Source organism: Malaclemys terrapin, chromosome 2 (genome assembly GCF_027887155.1).
Source record: "Malaclemys terrapin pileata isolate rMalTer1 chromosome 2, rMalTer1.hap1, whole genome shotgun sequence".
Classification (NCBI taxonomy): domain Eukaryota; kingdom Metazoa; phylum Chordata; order Testudines; family Emydidae; genus Malaclemys; species Malaclemys terrapin.
Window position 1 is genome coordinate 116,311,662 of NC_071506.1, and position 23,751 is coordinate 116,335,412.

Consider the following 23,751-nt stretch of genomic DNA (forward strand, 5'->3'; position numbering starts at 1 on the left):
CATCTGTGCATATTGCTGCAGATAACCAAGCTGGCACCAGTGCTGTGAAAGCTCAAGTACGAGCGCTTACTTAGAATTAGTAGTTCTAACAGTGATTTCTTTGAAAAACGATTGTATGATTAGGTCTGCTAATATGGCCTTCAATCTCACTTTTCATAGTAGTTTCTATTCCCGGGGGAATTCTGTAGCACGTCTGGTAGGGGTGCGGGTATGTGGGCTGGGGCGCCCTGCAGCTGGGCTCTGGGGTGTATGGGGTGAAGGTGCCTTGGCTGGGGGGGCCACCCCATGACTGGGTTCTATGGAGGAGGGGGTGAAGATGTCTGGGCTGGGGTAGGGTTACCATATTTAGTGCCTCCGAAAGGAGGACACTCCATGGGGCCCCGCCCCCGCCCCAACTCCGCCCCCTCCCCAAAGTCTCTGCCCCCTCCCCTGCTTCCCGCGAACATTTGAGTCGCGGGAAGCCTGAAGCAGGTAAGCGGGGTGTGGGGGGAGGAGGCGCGGCCCAGGCTGGCCCCCCCGGCGTTTCCAGCCTGGGTCGGCTCAGGCCCTGGGGTGCCGGCCCCGGGCCCGACCGAGCAATCCCGGCCCGCCCAGCACTGCCGGTCCCTGGCCCGGCCCCCGGGCCCCCGGCCGAGCACTCCCGGCCCCCAGCACCGCACCGCCGGTCCCCAGCCCGGCCCTCAGCACCGCCGGCCCGTCCCCCGAGCCCCTGGCCCGGCCTGCCCCGGCACCGCCGGCCCGGCCCCCGAGGCCCCGGCCCGGCCTGGCCCCCGAGTCCCCCGGCCCAGCACCGCCGGCCCGGCCCCCGAGCCCCCGGCCCGGCCCGGCACTGCCGGCCCGGCCCCCGAGCCCCCGGCCTGGCCCGGCCCGGCACCGCCGGCCCGGCCCCTGAGCCCCCGGCAGCGCACCGCCGGCCCGGCCCCGGAGCCCCCGGCCCGGCCCCGCTCCGATTTTCCCGGACATGTCCGGCTTTTTGGGATTTCCCCCCGGACAGGGATTTGGAGCCCAAAAAGCCGGACATGTCCGGGAAAATCCGGACGTATGGTAACCCTAGGCTGGGGGGCACACTGTGGCTGGACTCTGGGGGTAGGGACTGAGGGTGTCTGGGCTTGGAGGGTGCCCCGTGGCTGGGCTCTTGGAGATAGTGTGTACAGATGTGTGGGCCGAGTGGGGGAGTGCCCCATGGATGGACTCTGAGGGAGGGGGGGAACGGGTAGTGAGTGTCTGAGACCGGAGGGGAAGAGTTTTCCCCCAAGATGTGCCCAGCTGGCATGTGTGACACACCCACACTGAGGTTCCCAACAAAAGCATAACAGAGAAACAGGAACTGATTTGTCATAGAGGTTTCTTTACCTCTCTACTCCTGGAGGAATCTTTCTTGTTGTCTGTATTGTTACTGACATACTTGCTGACCAGTATTTTGAAATAATTTACCAAAATAATTGAAACTGGTATGATTATATTGTGTTATTTTGACAAATAAAATATGCAGAATTTTGCAGAAATTTTAATTTTTTGGTGCAAAACTTTTAATTTTTGACATAGAATTCCCCCAGGAGTAGTTTCCTGTACACTACCAAAACTGTTGATGACTTTATATGGTACATCCTTATTCTAATGAGATATTTCTATGCATTGTTGTAAATCTTAGGACTAGTCATACCTTCCTTAAATTGCTTCATAAATCCATAGATATCGGTCTATCTATAAATGTTATCATAAACCTCTAATTTATCAATACACTTCAGAAATGGTCATAAATCCCAGACCTCTCGGCTAATCTCACCCCCACTTCCCATGCATCTATAAATCATGGAATATTTCTCTGAAACTAGAGCAGAAACTTCCTTCTCTCTTTTCTGTAGCCTTATAGGGCAATGCTCAGAGGGACTGTTACTCATATGAAATCAGTCAAGAGTAAAGAATTCTAAGGCCTGATCCTTTATGCTTTATTCAGGCCAAACTCCCAGAAAAGTCAAGAGCGTATTTGCATGAGGAAAGACTTACAGTGTTAGTGGCCCGGTCCAAAGCCCTCAGAAGTCAATGGGAGTCTTTCCAGAGCCCAGGTCCTTAGTCTACTTTTAAAGAAAAAAAATGTCACTCTTAATTGATCAGAACGTTTTTTGACATTTAATACAGAAGCAGTAAATCTTGTGCTTTCTGAGATTAACTTTGCCAATGGAGTCATTTTTGCCCATTGGATTCAGAAAAGATTTCTGACTATTTGAGAACATTGCCTGGGATGGTCTGTTTTCTCGACAGTATGTCTGGTAAAGCACGTTGTCTCAGTCATTATGACAATATGCAAAAGAGGACTGCCTCGGTCACTGTGACATTGTGGCAAAGCATATTGTCTGCCTGTTTAATCAAAGGCCATGGTTTAATTAAGTAAATATTTTCCCCCTTTAAAAAGAATGGATTCTCATAAACATTCAGGAACGCATGATGGGCTGAGCAGAGAGTCCGTGTCACGTCCCATATTGTTTCTATTTTCTAAAGAAATTCCGATTCTTTGGAGCCAGAATTATTTATGACCATTAGAACACACTTCCTAAAATTGGTCCAGGACATAAAAACAACTGCATGCCAGCTGCTAGCTAAGAACAACAAATCTGTTTGTTTTCTGCATAATAATGTCGAGGGTATATTTTTCTCACCCTGGCGTTCTTTGCCAAAGGCTAGAAAGGCATAGGAAAGGAATTCTCTGAGACCTTTTACAAAATCAGGATTTTTTTATGCAAAAAGACCTAGATTCTGTTGCTCAATTGCATCTATGCAACAACAGTAACTTTTAAAACTTAGCTTCTTTTTTTTTTTAAATGCCTTTAATAACTAAGAATTAGTAACTGCAGTGGGTGTTTAGCAGGTTTTAGCCCAGGGAATGTGGTCAGATCTGGGTAAAGTTGTGCTGATGTGTGTTTTTTCAAAATGTTTTCAAGTCTGCATGCAGCCCTGCTAAAGGCGATGCTGTTTGAAGTTAGGAGGGAACCAGATGTGACACTAGGCAGCCTCTTAGAGAGACTAATATCTTCAAGGATTTGTTCCTCTTACAGGCTGTGATCATTTGGGGCAGGAAGGTTGGTTTTTTGTTTTTGTTTGTTGCTTTTTTGACAGCTGGATGTTTGTAAAAATTATTCATGAACGTTAGCTGATCATGGTCCCAGAGTACCCACCTACCATCCTCAGGCTGTTTGTTATAATAAGGCTTACCTCTGTTACAAGGCTACTATACTCTGGCTCTCAGCTCCAACTTATTTATCATCCTGTCACAATTATTATACTTCCAGGACCTGCTTGGAAATGGATTCTTTATGCTGTGTATGAAGGGTCTATCTGGGTAAAATGAATGAGTGGAACAGGAAAAATATTAACCTCACTATGTATATAATAAGTCTCCCAAAGGAAGACAGATTCTGGTCCCTTTTTTAAAATATCTGCTAATGAGAATGTGGCTGAAAGGGATACTGCGAAATAGTGTGGGGCCCCCACATTTTGATATAGATCTTAAAACTAATGCACTCTGGCGCAGGTGGGGGAATATCTTCTGGATTCTAAATATATCTTTAAAAGAAAATCCCATTACTCTGTCTGCCAACAAAAGTATCGCCACTGATTTGCGGGACCTGTCCAAAAACATCTTGCGCTCCCTCTGCTGGCCCTGTAGCAGTAGTTAACGAATATGCCCTAATTGCAGAGCAATACTGATATCAGTATGTGCTCGCTGGTGCACATACAATGAATTAAACCAAAATTACATGTTAGCTTCAATCTTGATTAGAACAATGGAGCTGGAGGAGGAAAGCCCATGAGAGTTTTCCCTGATTCAGAACTGTCCTGATGTTTGTTAAGCTGAAAATAACAACATTGGTGTATCTATTTGGCAGGGTTTTGTTTAAAGAGCTTGTTAACTGGAGGAAGATTACTCTTGTGTTGCTGACTGAACCTTATTCTGCCTTCCTTCCTCTCTCCCCCACAATCACTGTAAATTCCTCCCTTATGCTCTACAACTATATCCAGCATTAAGCCTAGCATACTAGAGTAACTAACAGGACCTTGAGGTAATAATGCTGATATACCAAGCAACCAAGACATACTTTAAACAGAGCGAATTTCTATGTGGGATACGTGTATAGGTGACCACAGGTCTTTGTTTTAATTTAACTTGTTTATTCTTTTACTTCTAAATCAATATGCTTGTAGCAGTTGTTCATGTCATGGTGGATGGGCATAGTTTATCTCCCTGTACAAAAGGCTGGGCTGTGGTTTTTGTAGGTGCCTTTCCTCATGTTTTTGGAGTACCTTAATGCACATTCTGTTACTAAATAAGATATTGGACACCAGCAGGAGAAAGCCCCAAGCCAGCAGTAAGGATGGAATCCCAGCCACATTGAATGGCAGAACTCCCATTGACTTCAAACAGGTTAGGATTTCACTCTTAAGTATTCGTTTACTTCCAAATAATTAAGAAGTGTTGGCATACCCAGGCCCAGTAAACTATGGGCCAAATTCATGCTGTAACATTGCACTCTATATAATTTTATGAAAATATTCTAATGAGTGTGAATATAATGTAACTGGAATATGCTTCATGCAAAAGGTCTCTTGTAAGGTATCATTACAAAGCTTATAATCTACTGAGTGTGGCCATCCTATTTGTATAAATGTATCACTCTTGTATCTGAAACTAGAAAAATGAAATATAACTCTGAGGTCCTATTGTAGTTATGCAAAGTGTGGGCCATTAATGGTGGTTTGGAATCTTGATGACTCCCATCAACCAGGACAATTGACTGTGGATGGCTCTGTTTGCTTGCAGGCCTTCCTGTGAGTCAGGCTGGGAGGAATGAGGGCTTGAAGTCTTACAGTGACATGTGATCATGTCACCTGAACTGGAAGCCATCTTTAACCTGGTGCTTTTCCATTTAGAAGGATGGGTGGGAACCCAGAGAGGAACAAAGGATTCCTGCCTTGTGCAAAAGATATATAAGGGGGTGGAACAGAACAAAGGGGGCTGAAATCATGAAAAATCCCCTAGCTACCATCTGAGCTAGAACAAGGGCAGTACCAGGGAAAGGACTGTGGCCAAACTAGGAAGGCATCCAGTCTGTGAAAGAAGCTTATTGAAACATCTCTGAGGGCATGCATCTGATGAAGTGAGTATTCACCCATGAAAGCTTATGCTCCAATATGTCTGTTAGTCTATAAGGTGCCACAGAACTCTTTGTCACTTTTTACAGATCCAGACTAACATGGCTACCCCTCTGATCTCTGAGGGTGTTATTTTATCTGTAATCACTTTCTTACAGTATTAGGTTTCGACTTGCGTGTTTTATTTTATTTTGCTTGGTAATTCACTTTGTTCTGTCTGTTATTACTTGGAACCAATTAAATCCTACTTTTTGTATTTAATAAAATCACCTTTTACTTATTAATTAAACCAGAGTATGTATTAATACCTGGGGAGGCAAACAGCTGTGCATATCTCTCTATCAGTGTTATAGAGGGTGAACAATTTATGAGTTTATCCTGTATAAGCTTTATACAGGCTAAAATGGATTTTTGGGGGTTTGGACCCCATTGGGAGCTGGGCATCTGAGTGTTAGAGACAGGACCATTTCTTAAGCTGTTTTCAGTTAAGCCTGCAGCTGTTGGGGGACATGGTTTAGACCTGTGTCTGGGTTTGTAGCAGGCTAGTGTGTCTGGCTCAAACTGGCAAGGTTCTGGAATCCCAAGCTGGAAGGGAAAATGGATCAGAAGTAGTCTCAGCACATCAGTTGGCAGTCCCAAGGGGGTTTCTGTGATCCAACCCGTTACACATGCCTCCGTCAGGTAAGTGAGCTAGACTCAGGGGAGGGTTTAAATAGCCCTACATCAGTGCACCCATGAGGTGGAGAAGCACAATCAATTTCCCAGCACTGGAGAGCACAGAGTATTACTGTCCATACTAGCTGTCCCAAAGAACATGTATCGGAATGGGGTGAGAACACTGAGTGAAGTCATGGCCCCACACCTGCATCATTTACCCTATTACATAGGAGTGGCAAACGATGCCCTTCTCTTCACCCCATCCCAACCCTTGAGCCTGTACAAGCCACACACAATTGAGACCTGAATGTACAAATATGGGCCACATCCCACTTGCCTTCAGAGGAGTAGTCCCTTCTGAGTTCCGTGAGTGAAGTGAGACAACGCTGGCATCGAAGTGAGGCACTTTCCTTATAATGAGGGATTATTCTGGGGCATTACGATGAGTTACTACTCCATAAACGTTCTTCAAAGCACTGTTAGGAGGGGACTGGATGGTTCTAGGTAATAATTGATGAGTGAGCCTTTCATGTTTAGAAGTCTTGTTTTAAATTCAGACCAGATCAATAGTGACCAAAAGTTATTGCTGTCTGGTGTCCCTTTGGTGCCCTGTGTAAAATGTGTTGATGGTTTCAGACCAGTCCCTAGTAGGCAGATGTTCGCATCACAGAAAGTGCAATCGCTGACACTCCTGTTGTCAGTCTCAGGCCACAGAAAGGGCAAGGACCGAATGAGCCTGGAGACTGAACTTCTCTTGCCTCTCACATCCAGAGGTGATTCCTGAGGCATGTCGGTGGGACTGTGAGATGATGGAGCTAGTAGTACCACTGGTTGTTTTGTACATAAACAATTTAAGCTTCCAGTGTGATCAATCTGGCTTTTCACAAATCCTCAAATTCACTTTTTAAAAATATTAAGGGGAAAAATATTTTATGATTGGCAGAGCTGGTAGCATCACCTATTATTAAGGTTGCCTGACACTTCCCATTATAAGGCCCTGTTATTAGTTGTTTATTACATTGCAAATTTTAACCATTTGTGCTGAAATTTTGCATGCTCAGTGGATGTCTACCTCAGGCTGAATTGTTTCAGAAAATTTCAGCCAAAATGGTTTGGCTATTTCTGAGAATGAGGCTAGAGAGAAGTACGTGGGTTTTTTTGCCCATGTTAAAATAGTCTGGTGACCTTTTTTTTGTGAAGCTCTAGCACCTATATGCTTTGGAGCAGAGACTTGAAATTTGTCAGGGATGTGCCTTTTGCCAGATTTGCCCAAGTTTTAAGCCTTTGAAGAATCATAGTTTGGACATGTTCAGTAGAGATGTCTTAGATTTTAGTAGCTTAATTCCCTGAAGATTCTACCCCCACTGGCATGCTCCAGCCAGGACTTTCCCTGCTGGGCTGCTATGGGCCAGGTCAGGCCAGTTCTGGCCATCTGAATTGAGAGCTGGGAGTACCTCTACTGTGCTCTCAATGACCTCCTGCTGGGCCCAAGAAGCATAGAGGAAGAAGCTGCCTGATTTGAATGGAGAAGGGAGAAGCGCCTGATCTGCAGGATTGGGGGCAAGTAGATTGGAACAAGGAGCCTTTGGGGAGAGGACACTGGGACTGGTTAGACAAGGTGACTGGGTATGGGAGCCAGGGAGGAAAATGGGTGTGTCAGCGGAGAGGGGGAATTGGGCACTGAGAACAGATGAGAAGACTAGGACTGGTTGGGCAAAGAGACTGTGACAGGAGTGAGGGGCTTGGAGATTGGACGAGTTGTCTAGGGAGAGAGATTGGGACTGGAAATTAGTGGAGAGGGGGAAAAGAGGAAGGCAGGATCAGGAATAGCAGGGCAAGGAGACTGGGATGAGAAACCATGGGTGGGAAAGACTGGGATAAGGTCAGATTGGAGGTGATTGGGGAGAAGGGGGGTCACATTTAAGGGGTGTGGGCAGAAGAGTCTGTGCTCTTTGGACCAAACTCCCTCCAGATCCTGGAATGGAGTCAAAGATCCCTGAGTCTCACCATTCCTCTAAGTCAGCAAATATCTGTGACATCCACTGCCAAACGCACACCCCTCTCTAGTGCTGATCCACCTGGAGGATGACTACCTGCTATTGCTATCAGTTATTCCATTAGCTCAAGTGCTGGAAGTTTGTGTGGTGGCTCTAAAGCTTCCAGCCCTGCGGATGACCAGTGTGGGTGTCAACATGATGGCATTTTTTGGGTGTGTGGTGTTTGTTTGCTAGGTTCTTTAAAAAAAAAACTAAGAATTTACACACAAAATACGTTAAAAGAACATTAAGGTTACAAAGACACGCACTGAAAAGTTAAAATATGACAGAACTAAGATTGCCAGGGCAACCTTAATTTGGTCTTCTTGTATTATGATACAGACTTTAATTACATAATTACATACTCCCCCTTCCCCCTCCCCCATTTGTTTCAGAAGTTGGAAGGTGTGTAGTGAATGAGGCAGGGGATTGCAGGAAGAGAAAGGACGGTCCCATGGTTAAGGCAGTTGAATGCTGCCCTGGAGACTTGGATTCTATCCCTGACTCTGCTACAGAGTTCCTCTGTGATGCTGGGCAAGTCTCTTATACCAAACTTTTCACAGTTGGTCACTAACTGGGTGTTCCTCATTTTCTGGATGCCTGAGTTGAGACTGTATGGTCTGATTTGTTGAATTGCTGAGCACTCACAACTGCAGTCAATAGGTGCTGTGTTTTTACATAGAAAATGCTATATAATAAGCAACAGAGGGTCCTGTGGCACCTTTGAGACTAACAGAAGTACTGGGAGCATAAGCTTTCGTGGGTCAGAACCTCACTTGCATCTGAAGAAGTGAGGTTCTTACCCACGAAAGCTTATGCTCCCAGTACTTCTGTTAGTCTCAAAGGTGCCACAGGACCCTCTGTTGCTTTTTACAGATTCAGACTAACACGGCTACCCCTCTGATACTTGCTATATAATAAGCTCTCTGAAAAATTAGGTCTCAATTTGGGCACTTAAAATTAATGGATACTTTTGACCTTAATTTCCGTGCCTCAGTTCTCCTTCTGTAACAAGGGCATAATAACCTCTCACCTCACAATGGTCTTGTGATCATTCATTAATGAAGCGCTCAGATGCTATAGTAATGAGTGCCATAGAAAAGTGCATGAGGAAATCAATAATTCTGTCTTCAAAGCAGGGTTTGAGTAGTGTGGAGTAAATAAAGCCTGTGGCCACACATTGAATAATGAGGAGAAAGTAAAATACCATGAAGTGAGCACCATCCATCCTGTGTATTGAATGAGGCCAGGGTCCTGTGGAAAAAATAGTATGTAAATGTGTATTGAAGACTGAATTCATACTATGCATTGCATAATCCATCAGAATCACTCTGTCAGTTCCCACAAGCCCTCAGTTCATTGCAAATGATGACAAACCAACCCCAGCTTTTTCACTCAGCACAGGCACCCTAACCACTCCCAACTCTAGAACCTTCCCAGCATCCCTTGCTTGGCAGTCTCTGCCGTCTCCGCTCCTAAACCTTCTTGCTTCTTCTCTAACAAATCTTGACTGACTTCCAGCAATAGGGGCCTCCTTTATTACACCCATCCAGACCTTTCTGCTACCCTTCTGAACCTCTCTTGTTCTCATCTCTCACACATATATAACCCTTCCTCCTACTTGTTTAAACCACCTGTAACTCCTACCCCTCCTCAAGCAAGTTTCTCCTCGTGGACTTTCAAATTCATCCAGTTTCTGCACCAACAAATTGCAGTAGGCAACATTTTTAAGGGCTAAAATATGACTAATGGGATAAAAGGATTATGAGGTGCTCAGATACTATAGTGATGAGGGCCATATAAGCATTTTAGGTAGATGTGTTAGCAATATTTCAGGGAAATTCTTGCAGAAGGCAGTGTTGTGCATTTAATAATTGAGTGATAATCATGCCAAAAAAGAAGGGAAGTGGGAAAAATCGTACCTAATGACGAAGAATAACTGAAGGCCTTACAGGCCAAAAAAAGACATTGTAACTGAGTTCTATCCTGCAACTTTGTATTACTATATCAATTCACATTTAACATTAGGCCTTTATCTGCTAAAGAAATCTTAAACAGTGTCAAAGTGAACCCATACATAACTTTTGATTTGCACAACTTCTTTTTTCCTCACATCTTCATTCTCTCTCTCTCTCTCTCTCTCTCGTACACTCACACTCACATATATGGTTTAAAGGGAGGGGTGATCAGGTGCAAAAGCTTCTGCCTAAACTCTACTTAACTCTGAAGCTAGTGAATAGGATTGCCCTTTTCCTTGAGGCATTGCTGTTCTGAGGAGCTCTCCTCATTGTGTTGAAGTGTAGACATCAAAGACATGCTTTACAACCAGAAGGGACTATAGTTCATTTATTAGACTGGCAGACAGTGTTTGATGCCACTAAATACAACCTTAGATTAAAAACATCTAGTGCCAGAAAGGGCATAAAGTTGGGAACAAAACCTTCCAGAGATAAAAGATAATGACAAAAGCTGTAGTTTAAAAATTACCAAAGGAATGCAATGTTTAGTAGGCAATTCTTTTTTGCTACTTGTTTACATTTAATAAAGCAATACGCTGCCGGGTCTGAGATGGCTAAGGGCATGTCTGCATTGCAATTAGACACCCGTGGCTGGCCCGTGCCAGCTGACTTGGGCTTGTGGAGCTCAGGCTAAGGGGCTGTTGAATTGCAATATAGATGTTCAGGCTCAGGGTGCAGCCCAAGCTCTGGGACTCTCCCACCTTGCAGGGTCCTACAGCCTGGGCTCCAGCCCAAGCCTGAACATCTATACTGCAATTCAACAGCCCCTTAGCCCAAGCTCCACAGTTCTGAGTCAGCTGGTATGGGCCAGCCCTGGGTTTTTAATTGCAGTGTAGCCGTCGCCTTAAGCGTACTGGTAAAAGGATACAAAATAGACCCAGTCTCATCAAGGTTGTTGGCTTGAATCAGTTCAGGTCTCTGGTCACTAAAATTTGTCACTGTCTGATGGACACAGGGTGATTCGTATGAAATGAATTTGCTGTCAATCCAGGTTCCAATGGACAGAAGTTCACATTATGGAAACCACCATAATTAGCAACTTTGATGGCAGTGTTAGCAAAGGGGACACAACCAGTGACTAAGAACAATTCCATTGTGATCAGGTGTCTTTAGACAAACGTGACTAAGCCCTTGTCTACACTGCCACTTACAGCGCTGAAACTTTCTTCGCTCTGGGGTGTGAAAAAACACCCTCCCCAAGCGCAGCAAGTTTCAGTGCTGTGAAGTGTCAGTGTAGATAGTGCACCAATGCTGGTAGCCACACTCCCGGAGCTGGTAGCTATTCCCCTCGCGGAGGTGATTTTATTACAGCGCCAGGAGAGCTCTCTCCCAGCACTGGAGCCACGACTACACAGCCGACATTAAAGTGCTGCTGCAGCACCGCTTTATTAGACATACCCTAAGAAAAATGAGGACTAGGCAGTGCAAGGGATTGTTAGGGATGTGTGGGGGGTTGAATTTGGCCCGTGAACAAAGGCATTACCATTTAACAATTGTTTATCTCTCTATTTGTAGCCACAGCTCAGTTTCGGGTGGACATACGCCCACCTCATAAAAAATATCATCACACAGTAGCACCCTTTTGGAAATCTCAGAGGGGCCAGGGACTAATGTCTACTCCCATCTCTAGAGGACCCTTTAGATCAAAGATGAGGCACATCTCAGGGCACTGCAAGGGAGCTTGTACTGCTGTATCTGTTCTATGGATAAATGGAAGACTTGGGCCAGATATTTTTTAAAGATATATAGGTGCCTAAAGATACAGTTAGGCACCTAGTGGAATTTTGAAAAGCACATAGGCACCCAAACACCTTTAAAAGTTTGCCCCTTAGTTTAATAGGCTGTCAGCTGGGCAACTTTCAGCAGCACAAAGTTCAGACTTTCCTCTTATCTTTTTAATTGAATAAACCAAGCAATTTACCCTGCTCCTTGGGATTAGATGGTTTGGAAGTTGCTAGTGATGTCTATTGAATAATCCAACTTGTTTATAAGGATTTCTGTAATAACACTCAGCTATGAGACCTTGTCTCTGAACTTCAATGAACTCTGTTATTACTTTCAAATTCACTCAATGAATTCACTTCATGAAGTTCAGAGCAATATCCGATTCTTAATATCTTTGTAATGTAGCTTTACTATTTCCCTTTTGAGTTCTAATATATAAATGGAATCTTATTCACAATAGACCCAGTTCACCAGCATGTGCTTAACTTCAAACACGAGTGGCCCCATTGACTTCAATAGAACAACACATGTCCTTCAAGCTGAACATGTCCTTTAAGTGCCTGATAGTGTCTCTTCTAAAAATATATGTTCATTCAAATGCAGAAGATATCTAGCCATTATCACTTTAACAAATATAATCTTCATATCAGTAGTACAGCTCCTACTACAGCACAGATCAGAAGATTTGTCAGGATTTTTGACCAGCTCTCTTGTCATGCAACCAGTGATTTCCTATTAATCATCTGAATCTAAGGGCTACTAGAGTCTGTGCTGTAACTCATGAGAGGCTTCAGAGTGTTAGTCTGTATCAGCAAAAACAATGAGGAATACTTGTGGTACCTTATAGACTAACAAATTTATTTGGGCATAAACTTTTGTGGGCTAAAACCCACTTCATCAGCTGCACCGAGTAGAAAATACAATAGGAAGATATATGTATAGGAGTACATGAAAAGATGGGAGTTGCCTTACCCAGTAGGGGGTCGAGACAAATCAATTAAAGTGGGCTATTATCAACAGGATGAAAAATCACTTTTGTAGTGGTAATTAGGGTGGCTCATTTCAAACAATTAACAAGAAGGTGTGAGTAAGAGTAGGGGCAAATTAGCATGGGGAAATTAGTTTGGTTTTTTTTAGTTCTTGTAGTGACCCATCCACTCCCAGTCTTTATTCAGGCCTAATGTAATGGTGTCTAGTTTGCAAATTAATTCCAGTTCTGCAGTTTCTCATTGGAATCCAGGGAACTGGGGACAAAGGTGGCTTACAAAAGGCCCCATGCTGCTTCTGTGCTGGTAGAATTCTCACCTCCCTTATTGTGGATCCTGTTCAGCTTCTAAATGGTACCACATTGGTGTATACAGGATGGCAGAATTGGTTCCTAAGTCTAATGCGCACTCGAGTATTAATACCAACCCCCTACAAAAGAGTAAGAAAGGTATTTTCAAAAGCCGTACACGTATGTGGGTTTCAAGTGTGTAGGTTAAGCTAGTTGATTGGCTCTGCTGTCATCGGCTGCTGTTTGTTTATACAATTACTGTACATCAAAAGTGGAAGCAAAATACTTACTGTAAAGGGAAGAAGGATCAAATCCAGCACCAGTTTAAAGGGCAATCCTACATTCAGATCCAAATTGTTAGTACCCAAAAGACTGCCATTTCTTATCCCGCTACACCTTAATTTTTAATGGCCTTTTTAAGACGTCCTGCACTTCAGCTTCCTATGTTTGCTATTGATTTTTGTTTTTTCTTTCTAATTCCTTTTTCTTTAGCAGGATTCTTACTTCTGTTGCATGCACCAATAAACAGAATATGTAAGGTATCTGGGTTGCTGCATTCCTGGACTTTAGGGCAAAAATGGCTATGTATGTGGTCCTGAACAATCCATCAGATGGAAGCATAGTAGAAACTCAGAGGCTGGGCTGTGTTATAAAGTTCAGATCCAGAGCTGGATTTATGTTATCCCAAAATGTAGGGATGTCCAGATCTGGGACTATCTCTACGTCAGCATTTTAAAAATAATTGGAAAGGAAAATCAGTTACATGCCCTGCATACTCCACTTCAAAGTACATAAATGCTATATTTTCACTCTACTATTATTAGACTTGTCTGTCCCTGTGTGTTTGCTTTCCAGTCATCTATATAAGAGCTTGCTAAAATCTGACTTATGATTTATTAAGGCAAGGATCAGTTTGGAGTTCAGGAGAAGTGTGATGCAATATCTAAACAATACTGAGATGTGGTGTTATCTATTATTCATATGGCAGCAATGCCTACAGGCCAGGGCCCTGCTGTGCTAAGGACTGTACAAACACATAACAAAGACAGTCCCATATAAATTGAAGAGGAGACAACTGGTGGATGCAGCAAACACATGGGGTGGGGGGAGGGAGCACAAGGAAATGATGAGAGACTTAAGTTGAGGCATTTACAAAGCTGTCAAATACATTCACAGAAGAACAGGAGTACTTGTGGCACCTTAGAGACTAACAAATTTATTAGAGCATAAGCTTTTGTGGACTACAGCCCACTTCTTTGGATGCTTATGCTCTAATAAATTTGTTAGTCTCTAAGGTGCCACAAGTACTCCTGTTCTTTTTGCGGATACAGACTAACACGGCTGCTACTCTGAAACCTGTCATTCACAGAAGAATCCTCCTCTCTTTCCATTACTGTAGGTCGTTATCCACAGCAAAACAAAGGCACTTACATCCCAATCCCTTTGGTTGAAGAACTGCAAAGCGGGACATGGGGAGCCAAGATTACCTGGAAGGAGGACAGTTCCATTAGACTGTCCATCATGTCTGCTCCGACCTGCATTGTGGGGAAATTCCGCCTCTATGTCGCTGTCCTGACTCCCTATGGCATCCGCCGGACAAAGAGAAACCCAGAGACTGACACCTACATACTCTTTAATCCCTGGTGCCCAGGTGAGGGGTGTGCAATATTCAGATGTTCGTACTTCTGCGACAAGGCCCATCTGTTTCCCCAGGCTTTTGGGGAGGCAGGGGTGTGATAAAGTTTGTGATGGGGGGGGGGGTTATTGTCTGGGCTTGCCTTCTTATTTTTTTAACTTGTGGTTGGTTATTTTCTAGTTTGAGTCAGCAGTAGCTGGTGGCTTTACTTTAACTTTTGGTAAAGGTACCTAGAAGCCTGGATAGCTGCTTGATTGCTCTCTCTGTGTGTCTGATTCAAGGCCCACTGAGATCAATGAGTCTTTCCACTGATTTCAGTGGGCATTGGTTCAGGGTGCAAAGAACTAAATGTTTAAAACCAGTGTTCCATTTGTGCATATAAAAATCAGAATTTGTGCTCACCTATGCATTTTACAAAGTCAATTCTATGTTCAAGGTATTTTTGAAGTGAGTACAAGTAAGTTGCAAGTTCCGATCAGCACCTTTTCAAAACAGTTTAGGAGCACTATGCCTCAATGTGATAAAACTTGAAATATAGACAGATCCAGAATCTAGAATGGCTTCAAACTTTTGGTTTTGCTTTAATGCAGTCCTGGAACTGTTCCTTCTTGGTAGATATAATCTCTTTCCCATAATATTTATATAAGTTTCTTTAGTCTCAAATAAGGAGCATCGTACTTTGTGATAAATGTTTGGCATTATTAATAGAGTACTCTGCAGCACTTTGTTTTGTACATGGAGTGATTTGGCCCAAGTTCATTACCTGCCTCTGGTCCAAGAGAACATAGGCAATGATTAGTTTATGTATTGTTTAGGAAGATGCATGATTAATCCTGAGTAAAGTGACATTAGTTAAGTGGAATTAGGACTAAAAAGGAGGGAAGAGAAGGAGCTGGACCAGTGGCGAATTTAGAGTTAGTGGGGCCCTGTGCTCAGCTTCATTTTTGCCCCCCCCCCCAAACGGGGGGAGCATTCTCTCTTATTTGCCCCCCCACCCATTTTTCTTTTTTTTTCTGCATTCTCCTCGTGGGGCTCAGGGCTGGGGGTGCAGGGTCTGGGAGGGAGTTAGGATGTGGGAGTGGGCTGGGTTGCAGGGTCTGGGTGGGAGTTATGGTGCAGGAGGGGGCTCAGGGTCGGGGTGCAGGGTCTGGGAGGGAGTTAGAGTGTGGAAGCGGGCTGGGGCTGGGAGTGCAGGGTCTGGGTGGTAGTTAGGGTGTGGGAGTGGGGTGGGGGTGCAGAGCCTGGGAGGGTGTTAGGGTGCAGGAACAAGCTGGGGATGGGGGGTCTGGCCAGGAGTTAGGGTATGGGAGGGGGCTCAGGGCTGCAGCAGGGGGTTGGGGTGTGGAGCACTTACCTGGGGCAGCTCTCATTTGGAGCGGGGGATGCAGGTGCGGGAAGTTCTCTCCACCCGCACCTCCGCCTGCTCCCCTGAGGCTGCGGGTGAGCTTCCCTCCCTGCTCTCCTACCCCTCACAGCTTCTACCCCTGCAGCTCCCCTCCTGTGGAGCAGCCCTCCTGCACTCGGGCACTCGGGCGCTGGTACTGAGCTGCCTGAGTGCCCAGCCCTGGGGCCCCCCTGTTGTTGGGGGGTCCCGTGCCAGGGCACTGTGTGTTTTATGGTAAATCTGCCCTGGCTAGGACAGGATGCTACAGCACCATGAACTGTACTGAAAAACAGTGTAGAGTTGTGTTCCTTAAAACTGCACAGTAAGAAGATGCTCCATGGAGAAACTAAGTGCACAGCCAGGAGAAAAGTGGGAAGTGTCACAGCCAGATGTAGGCATGCAAATATAACTCACTGCTGAGTGGATGTTAACAGATCCCCCTCCATGCCTGATTTGTAGATGATATGAGTCTGTTACAGCCCCAGCTAGGGATCTTTAGCCTAAGTTGTAGGTGCTCGTGCTTTTAGTTCTGGACATCTCTGGTTCAATGCCCCGTGTGTTGGCCAAGATGACAGCCATCCCACAATCATCCTGAGCCAAACCCAATGCAGAATCCTCCTAAGAACTCAAGTCATCGAGCAGATCCTCATGACGAATGCACAACCATTTCATGTCACGTGCTTAACCAGCCCTATAGGAACTCACAGCTATCATGCTATGTACACCTGTTGAATATGACCAAACAGACCAAAATCAGATAAAAATAGATCAGTGGAGGAAACCAGTAGGACATGCTGCAAACTGCAATGAAGTGCTGAAGCTGTTGCCTTCAAAAGCAGTCATCAGCATTCAGGGAGTGATAAATAATGAAGAGTCCAGGTCACTGTCTGACGCAGAACAATCTGGATCTCTTGGTAAGCTGGGTGCAAGAAAATAATATGTTCCTAAATCTGGCTAAATGTAAATGTGTACATCTAGGAACAAAGGACCTAGGCCAGTGATACTCAGACCTCAGAGGTTCGAAAGCCAAAGCAATCACATTACCCAAAAGAGCCACAGTAGTGTGAATTCATTGTTTCATTTACAGCAAAATGACTAACCAAGTATTATTATTTTATCAACTACAATTGGTTAACAACATAATAAAAGCCCCCTGATTGCTTAATAACTTAGATTGGTTAATAATTAACTCACACAGGGTTTTAATATCGTGTGCTGCAAAGAGCTGCAGGAGCCGAGAAGAGCTACTTGCGACTCGCAAGCCTCAGTCTGAGTATCACCGATCTGGGCCATACTTACAAAATGGAGTCCACACTCCATTCTGGGTAGCAGCAGCTCTGAAAAAGATCTGGGGGTTGTGGTGACTAATCAGCTGAACACGAGCTCCCAGTGTGATGCAGTGGCCAAAAGGGCTAATGCGATCCTTGGATGCATAAACAGGGGAATCTCAGGTAGGCGTCGAGAGGTTATTTTACCTCTGCATTTGGGACTGGTGTGATCACTGCTGGAATCCTGTGTCTAGTGCTTATAATGTTGACACCCGAAGGATGTTGATAAATTGGAGAGGGTTCAGAGAAGAACTGCGAGAATGATTAAAGTATTAGAAAAAATTGCCTTTATAGGGATAGACTCAAGGAGTTCAATCCAATTAGCTTAACAAAGAAAAGGTTAAGGGATGACTGGATTATAGTATAAAGGTACCTACATGGGGAACAAATATTTATTAATGGGCTCTTCAATCTAGCAGACAAAGGTATAACAAGATCCAGTAGCTGGAAGTTGAAGCTGGACCAATTGATTGGAAACAATATGTAAATTTTGAACAGAGAGACTAATTAACCTTTGTAGCAACTTATCCAGGGTTGGGGTGGATTCTCCATCACTGACAATCTTTTATACAAGAGATCAGTCTAGATCAGTGGTTTTCAACCTGTGGTCCGCAGACCACTGGGGGTCCACAGGTATGCCTAAGATTTTCAAAGGGGTCGGCACCTCCATTCAAAATATTTTGGGGCCCACAAATGAAGAAAGGTTGAAAACCACTGGTCCAGATGATCACAATGATCCCTTCTGACCTTGGAAGCTATGACTGTCTATGGGCCAGGTTACATAAGGCTCTGCCATGGGGGAACGAAACTCCTAATACCATGCAAGTACACAGATCCATTATGAATCCACAAGAGTAGAACAACAAGTAAGAAGCAGCTGATCCCAGAGTTTCCTAGATGACTCTGTGCTGAGTAGGGTACCTCTTTTTGGTCTGTTACTTACATGTACTCCACTATATATGCAGCCGCTGACCCTTTTTGCCTGTTTGGATATCGCTATGTATTTTTTCAAGTTGCAGCCCCTGATGACTGTGACAGGTTCAGTTTTCTGCACATCCAAGGGCGTGATTTCATTTTGATCTCTATTTGTTTCTTGCCACGTGTTTCTAAATAGTTTTGACTATTACACTTATTTCTCCCCAGCCTGTTTGTGCAAGCAAGTGAGATAGACTGCCCCTCCTTCCTTTGTACCCTGACAAAAGATACTTGTGAAATGGATCAAACAATGTGTATAAATACTCAGCAGCTTAAATATAATCCTTGATTAGCAAAGAAAGCAGTGATATGAAGATCTCATAGGCTGACTTGCTAGGTTAGTAGATAACCTTTGGGTGAAATACACCATTTAAAATGAGAAAAGAATGACCTGATTAAATGCTCTAATAAATTTGTTAGTCTCTAAGGTGCCACAAGTACTCCTGTTCTTCTGATTAAATGGGAGTGTTTTTACATTGATTAGAGGACAAGTTTTGTCTGTTTCACTAGCAACTTTCCAGCTCATTGTTTCGAAGAAACGTCCGTGTTTCTGGATGAGATTCCCTCAAAGATAAAAGTGAAATATTTGTGTTCTTCCTGTATAGCATCTTTTGTTACAAGAGTTCAGCTTTGATATACTTTTCTGGTTTGCATAGTCTGCTGTTTCAGGACAAGTATGTATACTTTATCAGTCAAGCTAGAGAGAGGTTCTGGAGCTGCTGGCTTTAAAAGTCATTGGATTCTCTCATATGACTCTCTAATCACCAATCTTTACTTTACTAATTCAGTTACAATACTTTAGGGCCTAACCCTGCAATATGTTGAGTGCCCTCAACTCAAGCTCTCAGCACACTAGAGGATTAAGAGGTTTTTTTACATACTTAGGTAAACCATGTGCCTTTAGTAATCTTAGATCTGGATACCATGAGACTGATTTCAGGAGGTGCTGAGTTCCCATAACTTTTCTTGGTCTAAGTTAGCAATGAGAGCTCAGCTCAGGTTCAGGCTTTACGTATAGGGCTATACACTGTATTCGGTCAAGCTGAAAACTTCCCTGGCTGAAGTAATGCATTTCATTCATTACAGCCTTTTGCTAACTGAGCAGTATATTTAAGCTGTTGGGGTTATACACATTTTTGCTGCTCTAATTACAAATTTCTTCCACTCATCCTTGAATATATAATTTGAGGATTAGGTATAAATGGATGGCCCTGAACTGCTCAAATAAACTATTGTGAATCCAACTTTGTGTCATAGGAAATTTCCCCTAGATTTGCAATTGCGGGTTAGATTTGAACTACTATGGTTATGTCTACTCCTTGCAGCAGTATGTCAAGTACATACTGTGCATGCCCCCCAGCCCAGATCTACATAGCAGCGTAGACAGTAAAGCACTATTTAGGCAAGTAGATTAAAGACATGCCAGAACCTTAAGGTATATACTAGGGCTGTCAATCGCAGTTAACTCACGCGACTCACTCAAAAAAATTAATCGCGATTAAAAAAATTAATCGTGATTAATCGCAGTTATTATAATAGAACACCAATTGAAATTTATTAAATATTTGTGGATGTTTTTCTACATTTTCAATATTGATTTCAATTACAACACAATACAAAGTGTACAGTGCTCACTTTATATTATTATTTTGATTACAAATATATGCACTGTAAAATTGATAAAAGAAATAACAGTATTTTTCAGTTCACCTCATACAAGTACTGTAGTGCAATCTCTTTATCGTGAAAGTGTAACTTACAAATTCAGATTTTTTTTATTACAGAATTGCACTCAAAAACAAAACAGTGTCAAACTTTAGAGCCTACAAGTCCACTCAGTCTTACTTCTTCTGCCTATCGCTAAGACAAACAAGTTTGTTTACATTGACGGGAGATACTGCTGCCTGCTTCTTATTTACAATGTCACCTGAAAGTGAGAAGAAGCGTTCGCATGTCACTTTTGTAGCCGGCGTTGCAAGGTATTCACATGCCAGATATGCTAAACATTCGTATGCCCCTTCATGCTTCAGCCACCATTCCAGAGGACATGCTTCCATGCTGATGATGCTCATTAAAAAAATAATGCGTCAATTAAATTTGTGACTGTACTCCTTGGGGGGAGAATTGTATGTCTCCTGCTCTGTTTTACCCACATTCTGCATATAATTCATGTTCTAGCAGTCTTGGATGATGACCCTGCACATGTTCGTTTTAAGAACACTTTCACAGCAGATTTAACAAAATGCAAAGAAGGCACAGATGTGAAATTCCTAAAAATAGCTACAGCACTCGACCCAAAGTTTAAGAATCTGAAGTGCCGTCCAAAATCTGAGAGGGACGAGGTGTGCAGCATACTTTCAGAAGTCTTAAAAGAACAACACTCTGATGAGGAAACTACAGAACCCGAACCACCAAAAAAGAAAATCCACCTTCTGCTGGTGGTATCTGACTCAGTTGATGAAAATGAACATGCGTCAGTCCACACTGCTTTGGATCATTATCAAGCAGAACCCATCATCAGCATGGAAGCATGTCCCCTGGAATGGTGGTTGAAGCATGAAGGGACATATGAATCTTTAGTGCATCTGGCACATAAATATCTTTCAATGCCAGCTACAACAGTGCCATGCGAACGCCTGTTCTCACTTTCAGGTGACATTGTAAACAAGAAGCAAGTAAGACTGAGTGGATTTGTAGTCTCTAAAGTTTTACATTGTTTTATTTTTGAATGCATTTTTTTTTGTACATAATTCTACATTTGTAAGTTCAACTTTCATGATAAAGAGATTGTCCTACAGTACTTGTCTGAGGTGAATTGAAAAATACATCTTTTTTGTTTTTTACAGTGCAAATATTTGTAATCAAAAATAAATCTGTGTTGTAATTGAAATTAATATATTTGAAAATGTAGTAAACATCCAAAAATATTTAAAATAAATGATATTCTATTGTTTAACAGTGCGATTAATTGCGCGATTAATTTTTTTAATCATGCAATTAATCTCTTGACAGCCCTAGTATATACCCTGCACTGCTCTCTCTGTGACCAAGCAGTGCCCCCCATGTCTACACTGCTATTTTTAGTCTTCTGCTTCCTGTAGTCTCCTGCTTCCTCCCCACTGCTGGAGCCTTTCTCTGCCTCAGTGAAAGGCTCTGGCAGCGAGGAAAAGGCTCAGGCATTTCCCCACTGCCTCCCCTCCCCCCCAGAGCCATTCACTGAAGTGTAGCTATACACCTCAGAGGTGGTGACATGTAGTGTAGACATACCTTAAGTGTCATCGATTTCAGAAAGGTGAAATTCACCCGAAGTCTCTAATTTACTGCCCCAGTGGTGTAGATGGCTTCTGACTGCTAATCCAGCTCATAGGTTAGAGTAGCAGCCCTGGGGGATGGGGAGGTGCACTGCACTTGGCCATGTGTTGGGTAGATTTTGCAGGCACACATACTAACCCTTGCTTACTCTGGGCCCTGTTGTGGCTTTAGGAAAGACACAGAGTTATACTGTCACAGTAGAAGCCCTGGGGGCCATTTGGTTACAGGGAGGCACAACGGTGCTAGAGTTCCCCAGTGCTCATGGAGAGTGCGTGTTGATGCACCCTATAAAGGGAGGCAACCTAGGCTCTCACTTGTGCAGTGGATCAGCTGCATGGGGGACGACTCCCACCTCCTCCCTGCCCTCTTGGGAGAGACTAGACTCTCTCAGGAAGTGTTAGCAGCAGGGCCGGCTTTAGGCCGATTCAGCCGATTCGGCTGAATTGGGCCCCACGCCAAGAGGGCCCCGCGCTGCAGCTCTCCACCCCGCCCCCAGCTCACTTCCCCCTCCTCCCCTCCCCTGAACGCTCCGCCCCCTCCCCTGCTTCCCGCGAATCTCTGAGTCTGAAAAGAAACAGGGGCGGGCCGGCAGCACAAGGTAAGCTGGGGTGGTGGGGGCGCGAGAAGGGCTCCGGGGAGGCGCTGCTCGTTCCCGCCGAGCACGCAGGCCCCAGCGGCTCTGGCCCGGCTCGGGTCCGGCCCAGCCCGGCCCAGCCCGGTCGGCGCGGCTCGGGTCGGCCCCGGCCTGGTCCCCACGGCGCGGCCCCGGCCCGGCCCCGGCCTGGTCCCCGCGGCGCGGCTCCGGCCCGGCCCCGGCCCGGTCCCCGCGGTGCGGCGCGGCTCCGGGTCGGACCCAAGCCCGGCAACCCCGGCCGGAGCGCGCTCGATTCCTGGGGGCAGGGCTTGCAGCAAGCCCCGTCCCCAGGAATCGGGCCCCGCTCTTGCTAAAGCCAGCCCTGGTTAGCAGAGGGCATTTCCTGTGCTCAGGAGGGTACAGGGTATGCTACTGTGGCCCGTGTATTAGGGGGGCAAGGTGGGAGGGACTTCCTGTGGACTTCCCTTGCTTGATCTCACAAAGGAGACAACCTATGATAGGACTCGTTAGCTGCATTACTTTATTCAGGCCAAGTGTATTTCACCCTTTCTAATCTTCATACAGGTAAAATACAGGCAATTAAATGTAGTACAGTACTTTTTTTTCTAGCATTGCTAGAATATTATTTATTTCCAAGGTAAAACCTAATTAGCAGAATTAATGGGATCCTCCACTAGCACAGAATAATTGTGGAATTGTACTACCTGCAGAGGACTTAGAATCAAAGTAGTTCACAAATGTCTCATGTTTTCTTCTCAACAGTGCTAGTGGTATTGAAAGCTGTCAAAAATCAAAGCAGTTGGTTTCTAGGCCTTATTTCCACTTCCCAGTGAAAGCAGAGATCCTTTTCTCTTTTTTTGGTTTAATAAAATACAAATATTTAAAACAAAAACAGAATGGCAAAGGATTTAATCAATAGTCATCTGATTTTTGCAACGATTACATAATCTTCAAATAACGAAGACAGTCGTATTGATATCCACAAGATCAACGGATATTTTTATTCTGTGAAAGGAAATATCTGCTGTCATGAAACCATAGGCTATCTCTACTGAACGGGTAAATTATCAGTAAAAATGGAAGAAAATGCAATTTTCATTCCCTTAAATGTTCCCGCTCCACCCATTTTTTACAAAGGTATTTTAATAAAATGCAAAGGTCAGTGAGTAAATATATACAGTAGCTCAAGCTGCAAATTATGCAGATCAACACCAATCAAATAGGCTATAGAAACCTTATGATCTGTGAAGTTTGCAACATTATTGGCAAAGTGCTATGCAGGAGTTGTTCAGAGCTAGGAATCAGAAATTGGAAAAACTCACTTGACAAGCTACTTCCCTAGGGTCAGAGTCTCAGCTCATATAAAACAATGGAACTGTTTCAGTTTATGCCATCTGAAGATCTGTCTTGAACTTTTAAATCTATATTAGTAACCTCGGAATCAAAAAACGTGATCCTCTGCCGCCTGAGCTAAAAGACCCAGGTCTGTTAGGGTATGTTTACACGCCATTCAAAGGTGTGATTTGCAGCTCAGGTAGGCACAATTTGCTAGCTTTAATCTAGCTAGCATGCTAAAAATAGCAGTGAAGATGTGGCTGGGCAGGTTTCGGCGTGGCCCATACAAGCCCCCCTGGTCCCCTGGGTACACGTACTCATGTCTG

General features: G+C 44.3%; 1 protein-coding gene across 3 annotated transcripts in view; it reads left to right on the forward strand.

Annotated features, from left to right (window-relative positions):
* F13A1 (coagulation factor XIII A chain) overlaps positions 1–23,751 on the forward strand; it is a 119,076-nt gene that overhangs the window by 45,488 nt on the left and 49,837 nt on the right. For all 3 annotated transcript variants that reach the window (XM_054017838.1, XM_054017836.1, XM_054017837.1), the window contains exon 4: positions 14,260–14,511. In XM_054017838.1, the coding sequence (XP_053873813.1) occupies positions 14,260–14,511 (252 nt within the window). The remainder of the gene's footprint in view (positions 1–14,259; positions 14,512–23,751) is intronic.